Here is a 21,031-nt window from a genome sequence, read left to right on the forward strand (position 1 = left end):
ACCTTCGTGGCTGGCCTCTTCGTTGAAGCCCGGCAATACATTTCTGAACAAAACAGGCCAACTCAAATCGAACTATTTTCACTTTTCAGAGGGTTCAAATGTTCAAGACACTTCATAGATTTGCTCACAAGCCGTTTTCAACACTCCAAATTGGTTAATAAGGCATATAAATGACAGATGACATGAGGCCACACAAATGGTATTAATTTTCGGGGAAAAAATGAAATTGACCATATTTGGACAGTGCCTGTATGTGATTAAAACATGGAAGCGATCGGACAAATTCAAGGATAAGACAGCTTTGGAAAATTTGCCAAGAAAGCCTGGTCTGCAGCAGTTATTTTACCCCATGTACACATACACCCGCGCACCCACACACCCATGCACGCACGCACGCGTGCACAGATGATAAGCTGGTTTGTCTGAAAACCAAAAAGTTGGAAAATACATTAAAGAAAGAACATTTAATAGTGAATGAATGAATTCAAGCACCATCATTCGACATGCAGCGACAGTAAAAACACCCCCCCCTTCAAAAAAAAAAATTGTTGACAATGCCGACAAATTTGTGAAGATCAATGAGTCCTGTGATGGGTGGTGTTAAACGCCAGGCGAAAAAAAATGATGAACCTGGAACATCGGGAAGACCCTGGTACCTTTGGCAGAGAATGTGGACTACAAACCTTGTTTCACACAGAGCGACCCCCTGACAGGGGGGAGAGGAAATGCATCAGAACCGTAACAAGAATTTATCCCAGATATACCCTCACCCTAATACCCTTCAACACAATTAGTGTCCTGCCTCTGATATTACCCTCCGAAGGCGTGAAATGACTTCGTCCTGCCATCTTTTACAGTCATTGGCCTCTTTCCAAAACTCATCCTGAAACAAAAGCTGTCAAAGAGTCAGAAATCTTCCCAAGGCAGTCAACTATATGCGCAAATTTTTGGTTGCCCCGCCTCTATTATGGCTCGGGTACTCTGCAAATTTACAAACCCGCGTGAGTCCGTTCCCCTCATTAACCTTTTCTGGGACAGCGGTTACGACGGTGGACGCTTCATGATATCAGGTTACAGGTTATCACTGTTGGCGGATGAAAGGGTTAATACCCCAAAAAATGCCGGCTTTTACATTTCAATGGCTTGAATGATCTTCTACACAGGTGGCGTCCTGATTCTGTTACGGCTCTTGAGACTCCGTCCGATGCCTGCCAGGCTGAATTTGTCTCCAATTCCCAAAGCATGGAAAAATCCCGACCACGTGAAAGCGACCGATGCTTAATGATGGCATCGTAAGTAAAGCGGCACACAAAGAAAAGCGTGCTCGAGTTTCTCGCCGTCGTACCGCGCTTGTGGGGTGACAGTACATATACAAAGTGAACGCCAAAGTGCCTTTAAAACACGGCACGTGAATGTTGGTGGAAAAAAAATTCCCGTTGGGAGAGTCCTGGTGTGGAAAAACATCCTACGGAAAAATATTTGCTATGCTGTAAAAAGCTATTATATTAAAAAAAAAAAAAGGGCCTGTACAAAAATGCAAAAAAGTCACCAGCCTCCATTTGGTTTTCTTTGATAAGGCACAAGTAGGATTCAATAGGGTTTCACACGTAAGCACCCAAGGCGGCGTGAAACTCTGTGAGGCACTGGACCAGCTGCTGGAACTTGGGTCTTTCCTCGGGGTCCAGAGCCCAGCAACAAGCCATGACGGCGAACCTGCAACACAGACGGGCAAAGGGTGGATGACCTCGGCAAAAGGGGCACACGCGACAGGAAGTGGCGTGTCGGTGTGTGTTTCATTTGGTGGCCTGAAATATTTTGGAACAGGAAGCGTCGTCGTCACCTTTTGTACTTGGCAGGAAATCTCTGCACGCCTCACCGATCGATTTTCATTTCAGTCAAAACACACAGAACGTTGGAAAGGCCGCCACAATCACAAGTACAAATAAATGAAGAACTCTGAGGGGGGGGGGGGCAAAAAAAAAAAGCTCAAGGTTTTTTTTTTGCCTCCCCGCCCCCCCCCCCCAAAAAAACATTGGAGTTCTGGTAATGTGCCTTTTTTTTCATTATTATGTAATTATTGGTTGTTTGTGTATACGTTTGAGGATAATGTGAGACCTACGGATAAAATTTAAAATAAATTATCAGGAAAAAAATAAAAAATTAAAAAACATGACAAGTTTTACTGCATATTCATGAAAAAGGAAAAATCCAGATTAAGTGATCAAAACCTGTCGAAAACTCCCTGGCGGAGGTAACTATAAGTGAGTGGATTGTTGGTACGTACAGTTCATCGGGACAGTTGATTGGCTGCGCTATCCTGTATCCGTCCTTCAGGTAGGCCGACATCTCAAAGGGGTCAATGTCGACGTACGGCGTCTGGCCCAGAGTCATCAGCTCCCACAGCGTCACGCCGAAAGCCCACTGTGCCGGGGGGAAGGGGGAGAAGACTGATTATTTAAATCATTTGTGGACATCCGGGGAAGCAATCGTTTTACATGCGGGATAAATGACTTTTTGACAGAGAGGCTGTTAACAAGTGAATGAGGTCATTTGCTTCAATAAGCCACAAGAGAGATGCAATAACCCCCCCCCCCACATGGCTCCCAAAAATACATTAGAAAATTGAATCCAAAATAAGAAAAACAGATGTTTATTTGTGTTTGATTTTTAATAGAATATTTGGATGCATTTCATGCATTTCTATCATGAACTCTTTTTTTTTTTTTTTCCCCCGCCAGCGTGTAGTTGCTGTTACGAAACCAAGAAGCGGCGCGTGCGAGGACACGCTGGCGTGATTCACCGCTGCGTACTACATTTGGACGTGCAAGCAAAATCACCTTTTGTTCAAAGACGCAGTCAACGATGACTTATTCAGATACTCTTCGCATCCTATTGGCCCATTTGAAGACGTCAGTGAGGACTTGGGCCAGTGATTACGTAAAAGAGCAACATCTTCAAGTCAAGGAAGTTAAGACCAGAGTGTTCCAGCTCGGTTTCATAAACAACCGAGTGCACGCTGTATTTAAATGAGTCACGCCGCGCGTGGCATCTTGAGCGTCTTCTCGTCTGGACTTCTCCCTGAAACTCAGCTGTCGGCGAAAAAGCAGGCATCGGCGGACGGCGATTTTGGACCCTCGAAAGTACCCCTACACAATAAATGGGGAGTCACTGTTGGCTACACTATAAATTAGCACCTCTCTCTTCGCAACCCTATTGTTAGTGGAAGCCAGTGCATTTCAAAACCAAAAAAAAAGTGTTCTTACCACGTCGCTGGGACTGGAGAAGTCGTTGTCGAGCAAGCTCTCCAGAGCCATCCAACGCACGGGCCGGTTCTCGTTGTCCCCAAGGCAGTGGTAGTCCATGGGAAACAGATCGCGGGCCAGGGCGTTGTCCGTGATCTTCACCTGCATGTTGTCATCGATGCTGTCGGGAGCGGGGAAAAGCCAGGATCAGGAGAAATGGTTTGCGGGAGCTTATTTTGGCGGGTGTCGACGGTCACTTACACGCAGTTCCTGGCAGCGAGGTCTTTGTGGATGACCTCGCGGCGGGCTAAGTAGCTCATTCCGCACGCGATCTGTATGGCCATGTAGACCAGGTCTTGCTGGGAGATCGCCTGGCAGGAAGTGAGGGGAGGACACAGCGCTTGAGGACAGGAAACACACGGTAGTGACTGCCTGTGACATTTGGTGTCTCATAGTGCCCTTATTTCCCTTTTAGTTAAAAAGCTGGAATTAATCATTTCGAACAGGGAGTGTAAAATACTCCATTTTCAGTCTGCCCTTTATTTAATTTTTTTTTTGGCTGTCCACATTTGCCAGCACTGTACTGCACTATGTTGGAGTGATGTGAGGATATGAGGAGAGTCACTTCACAATTCCTTACTTTGCAGATGGTAAAGCACAGTGTTGGCATCAACGAAACCATTCATTGTATCCTGTTTGTGTTGCCCGGACTGAAAAATGTTGAGACTGGGCACAGCACCACCGTGATGTCACACGGCCAGATAATGGTGGACTGATTTCGGAGTGAAAAGAGCAAGATATTTTGGCGTTGTTGTAGGCAACAGTGGTGGTGGCGGTGGTCGGGGGGGAGCCTGGAGCACACCTTGAAGCGTTGTCCAGATAGCTCAACCGAAATGAATAAAAATGAAGAAAAAAAAAATCAAAACAAAATAAACACAAATTACAAGGACAAATTCACAACTATTATAAACTGGTCAGCACCATATCGTACATTGCCCTCATGACACAATTTTGAACGTCAAAAGTTTCAAAATATATTTTGCATGCCCGCCCCCCCCACGCCGCCGTGCATGCGGGGGGGGGGGGGGGGGGGGGGGGGTCTCTATGGTTTCCTCCCACATTTCAAAAAACATGCACGGTTCATTGAACGCTCTAAAATTGTCCCGAGCTGTGACCGTGAGCATGAACGGTTGTTGGTCCATATGCGCGCCTTTTCTGTGATTGGCTGGCGACCAGTTCAGGGTGTACCCCGACAACCGCCCGAAGACAGCTGGGATAGGCTCCAGCACCCCCACCCCGCCGCAACCCTCGTGAGGTTAAGCGGATCGGAAAATGGATGGATGAGATTTCCCCCCCCGAGGCAAAACTTACATGCGTAATCTTTCTATGTACTCACTGAACCTTTTTGTCCAAGAAATTTCACGACAACATCCCGTGTGACAGCGGTTGGAACTGCGGTATGTAAAATCATTGACATCTTTTTTTTTTTTCCACCCAGCCATACCTTTGCAAGTGATTATTCTTTTCCTTTCGCCCAAAACAACTTTGCAAGCTTATTTGACGATCGGGCTCGACTCGACGTGATGAAACGCACTCCTGAAAGATTTGCAATCAATCTTTCACGCTGTAAGTTCACAGGTGTCAATCTAGCAGAAGGAGGCTCGCCCGGGAGTTTTGCGGTTCCAGCTGCTTTGACTGTAGACGCGCGGCACCTGATCAGGCTACGCGCAGACAATCGGCCTTTTGTATGCGTTCAAACAGAGCGGCTTTTCATCAATCAGCTCTGCCGAGCGAACATTTGCAAGATGGAGCTTGCCGATCGTTATCAACACTCCTTTTGCGGCCTTTGAGACAAACATGCTAGTTTGAAGAAATCTCATTATGATGAGCATTTTGGCACCGGCGGCAGAAGTAGCGTCGCTATCGCAATAAGCGCTGCAGCTGTAAATCAGGTAGCGGTGTCGTTGGAGCATTTTTGTGTCCTTCTCTTACGGCTTTTTTTTCGACTACAAGTGCCACTTTTGTCCTACTAGGGCACAATTAAATCTTAGTGAACTGCTGTTGCTGCACGACCAACACGACTTAGGCCGAACTTGTAGGGAAGCATCAATACTGATATCGGTACAGAGACCTGTCGTCGTACGAGTAAAAACTCTCCGATACCATGTCAACCGATAGCTGCATGTCAAACTGTACATACTACAGTGAAACTCCTCTACAACGAAACCTACATGGGCCAAAATGCCCCCTAGTGTGAAAAAATGTTCGTGCATGAAAGCCATTCCTATTTTTCTGCTCCCCCGACAACGAAAAGTCCCCCTGTTGCGTTTTACGAAATCTTTTTCTCTGCCCTTGCCTCGCAACGAGATTCACTACAACGAAAACGAGCCTTCCGCAAAAGTCTAATCCAACCTCAGCATGCCACAGCGACCTCTACTGCTTCGTTCTGAAACGGCAACAGCAACCACCACACTGGTTTACACATGCGCAGTAGTACTTGTTTCAGACGCAGCATGAACGTTGCATTGCTAAAATGACGACAAAACGGACCTTTGCATACCAAGGAGTTAAGAAAAGAAAAGCTTTAACGCATGAAGACAGGGTAAAATAATAAAAATGAAAGCTGGAGGAAGCAAAAGACATTATGCAAGAAATTGATGTAAGTGAAAGTAAATGCTGATTGTAAATTTCGCAATTTCTTTCCCTTTTCTTTCTTTCTATGCTGGCGATATGAAGTGTCAAATAAGTGTATGCTCATACTTATGCACTATTGGAATACAAATAAAAAGTACACATATATATACGTTTTTTTTTGTGTGTTCGTGTTTACGTCTGAGATTAAATTTGCGACAGTGAAAAGTCCCCTATTGTGAAAAAATTCTTGCTGCAAACATGATTTCGTTGTAGAGCAGTTTCACTGTATTAAGTACAGTGTGTGGGTGTGCAGTTTTACAGACACCAAACAGTACATTTTCAAAAAGAGTCAATGCATGCGGGCTTCAAACTAGGGGCCCTCACCTGCGGGTTGTTAGCTTCGGCGAGCTTGCACTGGCGCAGGAACAGCTTTAGATTGCCCCAGGCCATGAAGGGCAGCAGCACCATCGGTTTCTCGCCGTCCTCCGTGCACACGTGGCTGATGGGTAGCAGGTTTCTGGAAGCAGAGGGGGGGGGGGGGGGGGGGGGATTGGCATAAATACACACAAACTAGCGACTTAATTCGGTACGGAAGCTGTGTTGTCAGGGATCTCTTTCAAAACATTGTTAAACGGGAGCGAAAGGGAAAAGGGAACCTTGGCAATGTGTGAAGGAAAAGGTGTCGGCCAAAATGTGTCCAGTTAAGGTTAAACTCCTCCTCTTGACTGTTTGAAGCATTTCAATGTCAGCGCATACAACGATGGAAAGTGATCCTGGACTTCCCCATACCCACTGAACAATGATGTCAGCAAGGTCTCTGTGGTCTTGTTTCAACACCTTTTAAGGCAGGAACCAAAGTTTTTGGGGGGGGGGTTTTCCACTGAAAAGTATAACTGATACCTGGAATGTTGACATGAATCCATCACCAGGTAACTAATTTACACAACATTAATGAAATTCAGCTTTACTTATCTGGGACCAAATATCTCAAATAGTGGCCTCAAATTGAACTACATGCAAAATATGCCTTGAATTTTAGCGTCACTCATCTGTTTCAGATCTCCGCTTCATATTAGGGCTCATTTGGGCGGATTCACGTGGGGGGAGTTTGAGTTCCCGGAATGCTGCTTCAAAATAAATTGGCTGCTTCCTAATCCATTTTGGGTCTGGGTCATTGAGACGGTTTCTATGATGCGATGACAGACATGTTCACTGTGTTCTGTGCACATAAAAAGTTGATGGGGGGGGGGGGGGGGGGGGTCATTTTTTTTCTCTCTCGAGCTCTTGAATTTATCTTAAAATGGCTGATTTAGACCAAAAAGGCGGACTTCCTGTTCCCTTTCAGCCATGGGTCTTTTTCCTCAAGTCTTGTTTTGATAAACATGTCCACCCAACTCAGTGTTGTTTGTCGAAACTGGTGTCAGGGACTTTTTGTTATCATCTTTTGAGGCCAGGAATTTAGCAGCAGAACCAAAAACTTCCTGCTCACAGACGGTGGTCCTTAAGACTTTTCAGTGTGTCCTGATATGATGGTCCAACACAAGTTGATGGCAATCCCCCCCCCCCCCCCCCCCCGCCATCTTTGGAGTCCTGAAACTCATCCTAAAATGACCGCCTTCCAGCTCACTTATGGTCATCGGTGCTTGAAACTTTCACGCAAGTAAGCAAAACACGCTCACCTGTGATGAAGTCCGCGAAGCTTGCAACTTTCAGTCAACATCATGGTCACCTGGACCTCTGACGCGTGATCTGCAAACACAGTGGAACTTTACACACACCTGAATATCACATTTATTTGAAAGAGACTTTGTTTTCTGTTTTTTGGTACGCTCATATTCAGCCAAATGCTTCGGAACTCATTGGACGGCGCTGCACAGTGCAGATGGACAATGACCCCACAGTATACCGTGAAAGCGATCAAACAGTGCGTCATGTTATGCGTTGGTCACGTCAATCACCTGACCTGAATCAATTTGAGTGTGCGTCTCACTCTAAATGAAATCTAAAAGGAAAATGCACCAAGACCAAGCAGGAAGTGAAGACAGTCGCAGTAGAGGCCTGACAGAACATCAGCAGGGGTGAAAACGTTTCAGATTCAGGCTGTAATTGACTAGGAAAGATTTTCAACAAAGTATTTAAAAGTGAAAGTTTGATTGACATTTTTTTTTGTCATTTGTCTCATTACACTTGACTTGGATGTAAATACTTTCAAATTAAAGCTCAAAGTTTGCAGTTAAAGCACGTTTTATTTTGTCTCATTTTAAATCCATTGTTGTGGCGTTTTAAAGCCGACGAGCTGAGAATTGTGTCCATGTACTAATATTTATAAAGCTGACTGTGGACCCTTTCTTCCAAGTAGACTTTAAATTGCGCTCGCCCCACAATGTTATATGCGCTCATGTTTATATTCGGCAGCGACTGCACTATAAATTCAGCAGTCACCCTGAAATACAAATACCAAGCGCTTTTGAAAAACGAAGTTATTTTGAGGCTTATTTTTATTTATTTATTTATTGGTGGTGCAAGTTGAGATTTAAAAAAAAATGTTTTTTAATGTAAAATCAGTGCTTTGGTATAACAGTTTGGAAAAAACCGACTAGCATTAGCAAGCGTGGATACCTTTCACGGTCTTCACAAAGACTGGCCTTTCCTTGGCGGGGTCCTTTTCATCCAGCAGCACCCCGTGGAAGATGCGGCCAAAGGTGCCTGTTTAAAAAAAAATAATAATCAGTAGCTTGTATTGGACCTCCAGAGAAGTTTAAATGTCACAGCGGGCGGGCTAATCGCCGGGTCAGGCTACGCATTTAAAACACTTTGTCACATCGGGCAGAACAAGACCGATTGCGTTGTGCGCTCCAAAGACATTTCAATGCTTTGAACGACGGCAGGAGAAGCCAAGTGAGCGCATTCATCATCGCCGTTGTCTAAACTGTCAGAGGAGCGCCCGAGGCGCGAACTCGAGTGAGGTGAGCAACCGAGCGTGGACGTAAAGTTTAGAAAAACATCGGAGCCCCGAGGCCAGATGGGCACAACAACAAGGTGAGTGTTAAACCGCCTCGCTTCCCACCTGGAGCGTGCGCGTCGGGCCTGTCCGGACCAGTTCGCGAGTCCGCAAGACTTGATTTTTCACCGCAATGTTTGCAGCGTTCTTTTTCTTCGCACGCCGCCATGCTAACGGCGGCGAAACGTATGCTGCAGCGATGTTTTCATCAAGATTATTTAGCTTGAGTTGAATTAAAAATCGTATTTACTGGGTTGTCTGTCAAGGTTTTCATTTTTAAGTAACATTTCAAACATCCTTCACTGTCACGCAAGTGGAAAATAAAAGACAAAAGGAAGCTGCTGTAGAAAAGATCTAAAACTAAAAGTCATGCAAAGTGAATCTATTTTCATTTCAGGGCCAAACTTTGGCGGTGATAAACCCATTGCTGACTTAAAAGATGAAAAGTAACATTTCAGGACGACTGTCAAAAAACATAAAAACTTAAACCACATTTAAAAATAACACTAAAATCAAGTAAAATGAGAAAATGGCCGCCAACACATTTTTTTTCACGGTCAAACCGTAACACTGCACACGGAAATAGGAATGAAATTGAGCAGTTCCAACTACAGGGGCCAGTCAAGTTAGTTGCCAGGCAGCTGCTGCATCCACCACTTTTGTACCCGAAGAATTACGAGCCAACCTCCTCGTTAAACCCCGTGTCGAGACGTCGCGAGTTCATCCGGGATGACTCGGGCCGCGCAAGTACGATTTATGAACGGCGCTTTATCGAAAAGAACAGTGAGGCTTAAAATATTTACGTTCTGATTGCGCGTTCCCAGACACAGGCTAGTGTGCTGTGTCAGCGTTTGGGAATCGTTTAGGACACTAAATCCACCAGGGCTGGCCAAACTCTCAGCAGACCGAAGTACAGTCTTGTTCACTCCATGACGAAGCTCAGCGGCCTCCAAAGCAGCCGACTGAATGGAGGCAACGACAAAGATTAATCTAGTTGCACTTTCCACCTTTCCTAACCTCTACCTAAGTGAGAGACGGGCCACAATGCTTTAAGTCCATCCTTTACCCAATGAGAATCCATCAGCAATATCGAAAATTGACATCTCATCGCTAAATTCCCATCCAGTGTCTAAAGAAGAGAGAGAGAGAAAAAGAGAAGATACCTTCGTGCAGGACATCCCGCAGTGTGACCCTCTCCCGCGAGATGGCGATATCTTTGACTTTCGCCTTGGCCTCCAAGAGGGTCACGCTCCTAAGGTCGTTTTTCTCGATGCGGAGAGATGGGAAGCCTGTGAGAAGATCCAAGTGTAAACACACACACACACAAAAAAAAAAAGCGAGGATTGGTGGAGGAGTGTCTGCTTTACATCACTTTGACAGCATACGTGCCATTTCTCTTCATCCTCTGGGCTTGATGCCGGCCATTTCAAAAGGCAAGGTAGGTAGGTGGCTACCTCCCTTGCCTTTTTTTATTTTATTTAATTTCTTTTCTTATTTTAATTTAACCATCATGCTGTGTTAACGCAAATGGAATGACACTTACCATTGGTGGGGATTTATGTCCACTTATACCAACAACATCAAATTGGAAGCATTCAACGACACACGCCTGTGTTATGCAACACGGGTTCCTGATTTTGTACACCATGGCATCGGTGTCGCCATGATCGTCTAAATTTGAAGCGCTTTGTCGCCATCTTGTGGCACCTATGTGCAAAGAAGAGCTCTCGAAGGGATGTGTCAATAATTTGTGGCTTTTCGCAAACATGCGGCTCAGGTTTCCCCAACTTTCTCAAATAGCTGTGAAATGTAAAAATGTAAGAACAAGAACCAATGTTGGTTACATTTCTTTTAATAGGAAAACAGGCTAAAAAAAATCTAATCTTAAAAATTACAGCCAATGTTTGTACATACCCGAATATGGGCACAAAAAAGCTGAAAGGATGGTGTAAAAAAAAAAAAAAAAAAATCAAACAATTTGCCAATTAATCAGTTTTCTGAATATTATCCGGCCAAATATCGGAATTGGCCTCTCGTTAAAATACAACCCAACAACATAACCTCCCCCGTGTGTAGGCCGAATAGCACAAACTGTGCCCCCCCCCCCCCCCCCCCACACACACATACTCCGTGTGTATACTTTGAGATCAGGGCTCCAAGAGCAAAACAAGATGTGGTGAGGCACGACCGGTCATTTGGGGTGCTTTGATGTTCTTGTTATGTGTTATGAGATAAGGCGAAAGGCACGGTGGTGGCATGCGGGGTGGGCAAAAGGAGAGGTGGTGTGCATCAATGGCGCCCCCTGAAGGGAAACGGCGTCGCAAAGTGGCGCGTGTGACGACGGGCCGGGGACGGTTGGCAAGAAGAGAGTCTGCTCACTTACTTTTGGTTTCGTGAGGGGGCGCGCCCGAGTTTTGGAAGGAGGAGGCGGCGAGCTGGAGAATGGGTGCGGAACCAGGGTGGTTGTCTTGACGAGAGGAGAGGGAGGCAAAGAGGGAGGGCAAGGATTCAACGGGGTGCTCACACTGACGGAAGATGTTCACCAGCCACTTCATTAGGAACCCCCCCCCCCACACACACACACACACACAATCAAATGGGAGGCAACATGGGACCGTGTGACCAAATGTAGATTTTAAGAATATTTTTTTAAAGGTATTTTAGTCATTCTAATTTGAAATGGTACCCGATTACAGTGCAAGATGTACATTCTTTCTGCACTGCGGTTCCCATCTTGCTTTATTAATCAAACGATCAAAAATTCATATACTGTATTATCAAATTAATTACCAACGTTATTTCTTTTCGATTATTTGTAGTCCTTCGTGAAAGTAGACTGACTGTATTTTGGGTTGAATCAAAATAAGATATTGAACAATATCTGCTTTTGCTTGAGAAAACATTGACCAAACCAGTAACTGAGCCAGATTTGAAAAGGTAAGTCCCCAACTTGTGTGATATTGCTTAATTAAATGTAGTTTGGTTGTTTTTTTTAATCACTAAACGATACCAAAATACACAATAAATTGGTGAATCAACAGTCATCTGGGAAATGATGGTTTTGTGATGGAATGTGATTTTTACCCATAAATCAATGGAATAATCAAATTCTAAAAATATGAATTTTTTTTTATCCATTTGAGACAATTTAAGAGAGCGGAAGAAATGACTTCATCGTATTTCTCATTGGAAAAAATTCTCGTGACATTGTGCAGGCAGGGATACCCAAATGAAGAGGCCGGTAAGTGTTCGCTAGGTGTCTGTTACAAGCTCAGTGACTCACAAAAAGTCAGGCATAAAGGGGGCGGGGAAGGTGAACGCGGGTTGAAAACAGTGTGCAGCGTAAGATAAGCATTGCATCCACAAGAGGGCGACGATGGCTCGCAGGACTTCCCCCTGCTTGTGTCATCATGCGGTTGGAAAACATTCTCTCAGTGTCAAAACCCGAAAGATGAATTTCCGACTTTCTGTAGCTAGTCTGGCCCTTTCTAAAAACAATCTTGACCGTGCAGTAGCGTTGCATGTGTCAAAATCATTAACATTTATACAAGGTGTTAGTTAGATTTACATGTGCCAGATGCTGTCAGTTGACTTTTAAAAACCGAAAGCCAACAAAAATGTTTGGACTATAAAAGACTGCAATGCAATGAATTGAAACAAGTGGTGACGGCGGCGCGGAATGGCCATCTCGTGACAGCAACTTCCAGCATTCCCGCTCGCTAATCGCATTTGGACAAGCAAACGGTGGAATGCCACCGCAGTGTGTCATCATTTGCCGCTGTATTAGCACACCCACTTGAGCAATTCTCATTAGCAGATGAATTGACTTGACGTTATGTCACACGATGTCATTCTGAAAGAACTGCGATTGTGACAACTTGCTGCTCTGTGAGGAATCAATTACAAACTCTTACTGGACACGGGCGCGGCGTTGTTGGGGGTGTCGGCCCGCAGGTACTGCGTGGTCTGCGTGGAAGGCTGAGAAAGTCCCTGTGAGCTTCCACTGTCGCTCACACTGGAAGAATGAAGGGGATAAAAAAAAAAAAAACCAAAATAATCAATGAAGTTGATGGAGAGAAGGAAAAAAAAAAGGGACCGAAGGGACCAACCTGTCCTCCATCTCCACTCGCTTCATGCTGTGCAGGTGCAGGATGGCCAGGATGATGGCCACCAGGAAGATGACAATGCAGCACACGCTCACGCTGATGTAGAACACCTGCGTGGAGGTGGTGGGTGCAGTCATGCCGTCCACTGATGGAAGCAAAATAAAATAAAAAAGGTGAGATGCTACTGATGAGTACCGCTCATGCATTTCAGCAGTAAATTGTTTTTCTGTGATTTTTTAAAAAAAAAATTATTTCAGAGGCATCTGAAGTGCTCATTTTATTTTTCTTGAGAAAATTCCACAACAAAGACGACTTGACCACTGCTACTTAAAGCTTTCGAAAGCCTCGGGTTGTTGGAGTAGAAATAAGGTGACCTGTGAATGGCACTGCTAGTGGAACTAATGGCCATGTCCTCACAAAGGAGGCCAAACGTTATGTAAGATGGGTAGCCAGACAATTCGTAATGCCCCTCCGCTCCCCTCCAAAAAGTAAAAAAAAATAAAACATCTGTCGACATTGATCGTTCATAAACGTCAATAGATAACTCAAAGCGCCACTGCCAAGTATTTGGAACTGGATGCCGCTTGGAATTGAAGCGGATTTACAGGGAGGGGGTGGGGGGGGGGGGATGAACCAATCTCTTTTAGCCTCAATGGAGCTTCTTGTTTACTTTCAAACGTAGCTTGTAGCCGGCGCATTGGACGTCGAGCGCATTTTGAGCAAGGCGTCTCTGATTCACTGGTGAAAGGAGATTGATTCTCTCCTCTTTCATCTCGAACTGCTTCGAACAACAATGCGTATGCAGGAATAGTCGCTCCGATTGTATGACTGTCCATGTTTTTCGATCTCGAGGCGACAAAATGACGCGCAGCTCCCGCAAAGTGAGGGAAGAGGAAGCATTTCACAACACGCACTGTTCAAGAGAGTTACTTGATTCGTTTTCAAGCTATTTTCAAACCCCAAATTCGAAACGATAATTGCATTAAAATATCTATGACTGCATTTCTGAATGGTCTTTTTTTTTTTTTTTGTCTATGAACATCACGCGTCTTTCCGTGCGGCAACCCATACGATGGGAGAGGGGCTGTAAGAGTCAATAAATGCCATTCCGCAGGCTCTGGAAGGAGCATGCACTTAAGAGATCACAAAGCGATACTCACAGTCGGGCTGCTGAAGCGTGTGGTTGTTGAAAGGAAATGGAATCTTTGGGTCGGACTCTACTCCTGTCCGGGGGGGGGGAACAGAGACCAACGTTAAAGTTTATAGGGGTAAAGCCAAACCATTTTGAGGGTATTCATGCAAATTGACCGATGCAACAATTGCAAATAAACTTTTAAACTCCCCCCCCAAAGATTTCCACAAGCGCTTTGGTTTTTACTTTTGGTGCACATTTTCCTCCTCTTGAAATTGAGCACTGTGTAGTTGTTGCCGTGGAGGGTGACGTTGAGCTGCACCGTCACGACAGCTTCGCCCTCCACCGTGCCCGAACAGAAGAGGTCCACTCGAAAAACTGTTAGGTGCGCGAGCAAACAAAAAACAAAAAATAAACACCATTTAGTCATACCCCTCACTTAAAAATGGTAAACGGCGTACTTAATAGAGTGCTTTATCAAAACCATCACGGTGCCTGAAGCACTTTAACAAAGCCTCGCATTCACCCGTTGACGCAGGCATCCATACACCAATGGGCGGCTGCTTGCCGCGCAAGGTGCCGCCCGGCCCACCGGGAGCAAATTCAGGTCGGGCGTCTTGCCCAAGGACACCTCGAGAGGGGACAATCCGATTCTCCGCTCATGGGCTCCCTCCAGTGGCATGTGAAAGAATTTACCGAAATAAATTTTGAACCCAGGACAGCAGATTTGATCCGTATGATACATAAGAATTGAATCTTTTAGAACGGTTTGTTTGCAAATATTGATTTATATGTGTACAAGAAGGGCGGCCCGGTGGTCCAGTGGTTAGCGCGTGGACCTCACGGTACAGAGGTGTGGAGTTTGTATGTTCTCCCGGGGCCTGCGTGGGTTTTCTCCGGGTACTGGCGGTCAATGTATACAAACCGGAGGGAATGCGGGGAAGTTCCCCCTGGCTGGAAATGTTGCTTCGTGGGGTGTTCATGGCAGCAGGATTCTCCACGTGGAAACCTAACCGGTAGTCCACCTAGGTAGAAAAACGAACTCAGCGTATAATTTTCCAATGTTGTGGCGGCGGCGCGATCGACGGCGGGACATTTACCTTGGACTTGGAGTGCCAGGTGAAGTGAAGGCTGTTGGTCTCACTGGGCACAGGCATCGTGAACGACATGGCGTTGTGATTCACCACGTCGTCACGGACGTAATAAAGCTCCGCATCCAGACCTGTATGGGCAGAAAACATCAAGACGGACCCCGATTAGGAATAATGAAGAAAATGTAGAGGAAAAGGGAGCAGAAATGGAAAGTTGACACTGGTTGGCGTCGGTTTTATTTCAGAATCAGAAATGATTCTGCCCTAGTTGGGAAATACTGATTTCGAGCTCGCGACTTGGTATGACGCACAGTCAAAACTGCCAGTTTGCCACGAACGGACGACAGCGACGCGCACGCTCACCTCAGCTAAATGAGAGCGTTGGACCCGAGCACATCTGCTAGCACTTGAAACCTCTCAGTGCCCAAAGCGAAGAAGTTCAAAACGCTCAAGTGCAGCGCGGACGAGCTCTGAGATGAGTGCAAGTTTACCGAGGGGTTAAAGAAGGGTTCACATCAGTCACTATATCACACACACACACACACTCTCTGACATAAGAGTGTGAAGCCTCACCGTGTTTATTTTGATAACGAGTCATGAGGAGGGAGGGAGGGGGAAAAAAAAGCCTGGTGGGGTGAGCAGGGGGGGGGGGGGGTTAAAGCTCTTCGTCCTGACTCAGAAGATCTCGTTTAAAGGCAAGAATGTGCGCAACAGCCTCGGGCTCCGACCACTTTCTCACATTGACTCAATTAAAACCATCTCAGGCTGTCGCTGGCAACTCGGGCAGCAGATGGGCGACGTCTTTCAAGGGGCCATCTACAAAGGCCCCGTGTGGGCGGCGGTGGCAGTGGGCGTGTTAACCAGTCAAGCCTACGGGGGCTGATTTTCTCCTCAACTTATGAGCGGGGGATCAAAGGACGGCACATGCGTCGGCTCTTACCGCAATCGTTCGCTACGGCTCTGAAAGGAAGGAAGAACTGAGGGCACAACGTACTTAAGACTTATTAAAAAAAAAAAACGCCTTTCGAGGCATTCCTTTGCATCTGTCGCGGTCAAGAAACGGGAGCGCATTGGACGACATCACTTGGGCCAACATGTCATGTCAAACGCCGGACACGAGCTAACAGAAATGTGCACATCTACAAACAAATCTCAATCTCTCGCCTCTGTGGGACTCTTACTGCAGTTTAGTAGGGGACCTTCTCTCCCCTTTCTCCCAAGCAGCAGTGATCCACTTAAATCGATCGGGCGATTTTACCGCTTTTTTGCGCGCGTCACCTGAACAATCCTCGTCGTCTGCCTCAACAGGATACGCACCATCATCTTTTTGTCGACTTGGGGTAAGGCGCTTAAAAGATCACAAAACCTGATTCTTCGTGTACAGTAATTGCGCCATTCTGTAAATAAACGTATCATGACATTACTGTGTGTTAGAAAAGTGACAGAGTGGAGACTTTGTATTTGAGAAAAAAATAAAATTAAAAATCAAGTGAAATGAAAAATAAGCCGTCCATAGTTTTCACACTGAAAACTATTCAAAAGCGTCTTTTTGACAATTTGATCCGTATGAGAGAATTATAAGTCAAGTACAACTTCATTGTCAAATGTGCCGTATTCAGCACAGATGAAATTTCTTCCCTCTCAAGACAACATAAAACAAGAGGAGCCGCTGCGGGTGCCCGCGCCGCCATCAAAAGAAAAGTTAACATAAAATGACCAAATAAATCAATGCACGTGTACTATATCTAGTTGGAGGAACTGAAAAACTTGAATACAAGGACGACAAAGCCAGTCGCCACAACTTGGCTCCCTGTGTGGCCCACCACTCAAAAAGCCTTCACGTTGGACCCTGCGATGGATGGATGAGTGTCTTACACTTGTTAGTTGGTTTTGCTAAGTACATGAATGTTCCATTTTTTTTGTTTGTTTAAACAAAACAGGTTAGTGTTTGTGTGAAAAATCAGCGCAATTACAAGCCGTTCAGCGCCAAGAGTGTTTCCCGGCAACAGTTTGCGCTTTGTCGCTACACTGAGGACATGTTGTGCTGGTGGCGGGAGGATTCATGAACAGCTGGAGTGAAACACACATTGAGTGGTCTAATGGGGCCTCCTGTGAGAAAACGAGGCCGATGCTGTGATAATTGCCTTTCTCTGACTTGAACTCTGTGTGCCTCGCTCGTCACGACGTGAGGCGGCGGTGCGCTTTGATAGCAATTAAAGCGGCGCGCACCAGGCACGGAAGAGTGATCACTTCTCTTGTTGGCAGTATTTTAGCCTTCAACCTGAACGACGTTAATACAGGCAGTGACAGGAAAAGTCAACATGAGCCTGTCATTTGTGGGGGTGAGGGGGGGGGGGGGTAAACCTCACTCTTCAATGGACAAATTTCGAGCATGTGAGGCTAGCGGCTAACAGAGATGCTAACAGGCTTGTTTGTCCAGTGAGGTTTGTTTGGTGTTTTGAATTCCAGTGTGGCAGCATGTTGGTTTTGTTTTGAGTGATCACTTCCTTTGGGATCAACACGTCACTTTCCCCAAGACAGGACCATTCAAGTGCACTTGACCTACGTTAATGCTCTCATTTATTAGCGTTTCTGTACATTTACAGGGGCACCTTGAAATACAAAGTGGCCCAACTGAGATTTTCGAGTTACGAGCCGTCACTTGGTGATAAATAAGTGGCTCTCGTTGCCCACATATAAGCACGTGGCAGTTCCCTCAATTGCGCCATCCTTTTTTTGTGAAGTAACGGTAGTCCACCTTCATTTCACATGGACGTGAAGCAAAGATGCTGATGGATCGCATTGCATGTCCAAAGCGGGTGGACGAATGGTGGCAGCGAGCAGGTGCTCAGGTCCGGTTAGCATCTAACAAAGACCTTCTTGTCGCCCACACGTTGTCTCCCCCCCGACGCCACAAACCTCCAGAGGATGAAAAGAGAAAATGGAGGCCAGCATGAAAGCATACAGGTAGAAATGCCTCAGTTGGAGGGCTCGAGATGAACTTTTTGCGCTGGTGCGCGCCGGCATTTGAATGAGGAGCACGCAAATTTTCCACTGCATGGCATGCATGCGACACCACAGTTTTCTAGGTACACTCCTTTTTTGAAACAATATTACTGCCAGTCTTGACCGATAAATGACAGGAAGCAACAGGGTGGGAGAGACGTCAGGTGCGAAACGTCGCACTTCTATCGCAGCATCACTGCCACTCCTTTGCGCGGCACTCTTGATACCATTTACAGGTAAAGAGATTGGTAGCATGTTCGGACGGGATGCTAACCTCGTCTGTATTTTGTCATTGAACCGTGGGTGAAAAGCGCTGACAAAAATAGCAACTTTTCAGAGCCACAAAGTGTGCTTTTCTTTCATTTCAAAAGGACCATACATCAGCCACCCGCTTTGATTCAATGGGGGGCCTTGTGGGGAGGGGGGTGGGCGAATAAAGGCTGCAATCTCAGGCCGTCCGCTTCCATACCGTAATCAGCCCCTCACTGATGCTTGTTTGGAGGGCCGGGGCTTTGTCTGCTTGTTTTTTAAATGCAACAATTTAAAACAAAAATTGTAACTTTATTCTGTTCAGATGATGAAAAAAATACATTTTTTGTTTAGTTTTTTTTTAAATTCCTGAAAGATATATAACTTCAAATAAAAACTATTACCTTTTTATTTTTGAAAAAACACATTCTGTCCATGACCCAAAAATGTGTTACACTTATAATAATAACAATAATAATAAAAACGTTTTCTTGGAAGAAGTCATAGAAGATTAAGAGCATAATTATGAGCAAGAGGAGGCAAAGAAGGTCCCCTACTAAGTTGCAGTAATCGTCACTTTTCGCACAGAACGATGGTCAATGCTCTGGCCCACATTAATGTGAAAACTCGTTTGTATTTTATTTTTTCTGAGGCCAGCCGTGTCACTTTTCTGGCACAATTCGTTTTCTAGTCCGGAAGAGCACATCCACATCTGTTATCAAGGCTCCGAACACAATACTCCTGCCACTTGAGACCAGTAAAATGCACGCCTACGCCACTATCACAGCCATCTTGGGGTACACCCTGAACTCGTGGTCAGCCAAGGACATGATTTAAAATTGACAGTGCTGCAAATACACAAACACAAATGAATTATGAATAAGGGACTCGGTTGGTCTGTAACATGTTAAAAAAATAGGCAACAATGTAGATCATTACTTTCCAGTATAAGAGCAAATGTTTATGTCTTACTGCATTTTGAAGAAAAAAAAACGGATTGCCTGCTTTCACAGAGGACAACAGAAATCTGAGTATGATTAAGGCAATTTGAAATCAAGCAAGGTCTGCCTGTAAATGATTAATGTCCTGTTTTTGAATAAAAGAATGGACATTAAAACATGCAAATTCTTCATCCATCCATCCAGCCAATATGTGATCCGCTTATAGTCGCTGGCGTGCTGGAAACTATCCCCAGCTGACTTCAGGCTGTAAGCGGGGTACACCCTGGACCGGTTGCCAACCAATCGCAGTTCGTACATCTACAAACAACTATTCACACATACAATCACACCTAGGGAGAAGATAAGAGTTTTCAATTAGCCTACTACCACACATGTTTTTCGAATGTGGGAGGAAACCGAAGTACCCAGAGAAAACCCACACCGGCACGGGAAGAACACGCAACCTCGACACAGGAAGGCCGAAGCCGGAATCAAACCCTGCACCTCAGCACTGCGAGGCGGACGTGCTAACCAGCCGACAACAAAATGATCGACTTCATGATAAATGCTAAGAATTTTGCTTTTATTTATCTATATGAACTATATTATACTTCTATTTTCATCTTTCGCTCATGTTTTCGTATTACTTTCAAATATTTTCAAGTTCAAAATTTTCTTCTTTTTTTCAAATGTTACTTTTCTTTGTTTTTATCAATCTAATTTGATTGTCTAATATATTGTGGTGTTGTGTTTTCTCAATAGTCGACGCGTGGGCTAAAATCAAGCAAAAGTGATGGCTAACAATGACTTTCCACTCTCTTGAAATCAAGTGGATGACAGCAGCCCCCCCCCCCAAGAAAACAAGTTTTCCATACCCAGTAATCTGTTGAGCTCGTCCACACTCATGTAAATGTTGACACTGCGGTTGTTGCCACTGTTGTCGTGGTCGAGCCCCGAAATTGAAGCGCCGAGGCCGAGGGCCTCATCCAGCAGCAGCAACAACAACAGCCCGACGAAGAAGCTCTCCAGCGGCCGCCACGGCACCACCGAGAGCAGCCATCGCCGACCCTCGGACGGGCAGCTGCAGCCGCGCAGCGGCAGCCACCCCAACATGGCAGCGATCGTCTGGCTTCCAAGTTGTCGTCCGCCTTCCCGAGTTTCCTTCTTCTCATCCGTAGGTGAACTTCTGAATCCCGAGGGGCGACATTCCTCGTCACTCTTCGCCGCCTCTTTCGGTCCCCGCGGCGGGCCTGTTTTTGTCCTCGACTCGCTTTCCGAGGCGGGCTAATTTAGCCGAGGCGGGCTAATTTGGCTAACTTTTCAGTGCGGCTGCGGGCTCCAAATTGGGAGATTTATGACCTTCCCACCCGCCGCACAAACCAATGAATCACTAAAGCAAGAACATTTAGCCTCCACGGTTGGAAAAGGTGATACAAAGTGTTAGGGTTAAGATATCCAGGGTTCCCCCTTCATGGTCGTCCAGTCCCGATTCTTTCCCCACTGCCACTAGCTCACTTTTTACTGGGGGAGCGCGCACTGAACCGCGGGGGCGCGCACCGCGGTGGCTGTCCAAATGCCGCCTTTACGTCCTGTGGTAAATGGAAATACCGTACGTAAGGAGTAAGACTT

General features: G+C 45.7%; 1 protein-coding gene across 2 annotated transcripts; it reads right to left on the bottom strand.

Moving 5' to 3' along the window:
* Nucleotides 1-449: 449 nt before the first annotated feature.
* On the bottom strand, nucleotides 450-20,920 carry ryk (receptor like tyrosine kinase). 2 transcript variants are annotated; one of them, XM_086116108.1, is made up of 16 exons: nucleotides 20,278-20,920; nucleotides 15,216-15,337; nucleotides 15,041-15,140; nucleotides 14,362-14,493; nucleotides 14,144-14,206; nucleotides 12,987-13,128; nucleotides 12,792-12,892; nucleotides 11,261-11,344; nucleotides 10,041-10,166; nucleotides 8,496-8,582; nucleotides 7,556-7,625; nucleotides 6,261-6,393; nucleotides 3,504-3,613; nucleotides 3,264-3,423; nucleotides 2,285-2,421; nucleotides 450-1,713 (listed from the first exon to the last, which is right to left on the bottom strand). In XM_086116108.1, exons 1-16 carry the CDS (start codon nucleotides 20,513-20,515, stop codon nucleotides 1,602-1,604), a joined length of 1,917 nt encoding a protein of 638 aa, XP_085972234.1. In that variant the 5' UTR covers nucleotides 20,516-20,920; the 3' UTR covers nucleotides 450-1,601. The 2 variants fall into 2 exon arrangements, with proteins under 2 accessions (XP_085972234.1, XP_085972235.1); XM_086116109.1 differs by lacking the exon at nucleotides 11,261-11,344.
* Nucleotides 20,921-21,031: the final 111 nt, after the last annotated feature.

This window comes from Hippocampus guttulatus, chromosome 7, assembly GCF_054856545.1.
Source record: "Hippocampus guttulatus isolate MCC_2025c chromosome 7, RoL_Hgut_1.0, whole genome shotgun sequence".
Taxonomy (NCBI): domain Eukaryota; kingdom Metazoa; phylum Chordata; class Actinopteri; order Syngnathiformes; family Syngnathidae; genus Hippocampus; species Hippocampus guttulatus.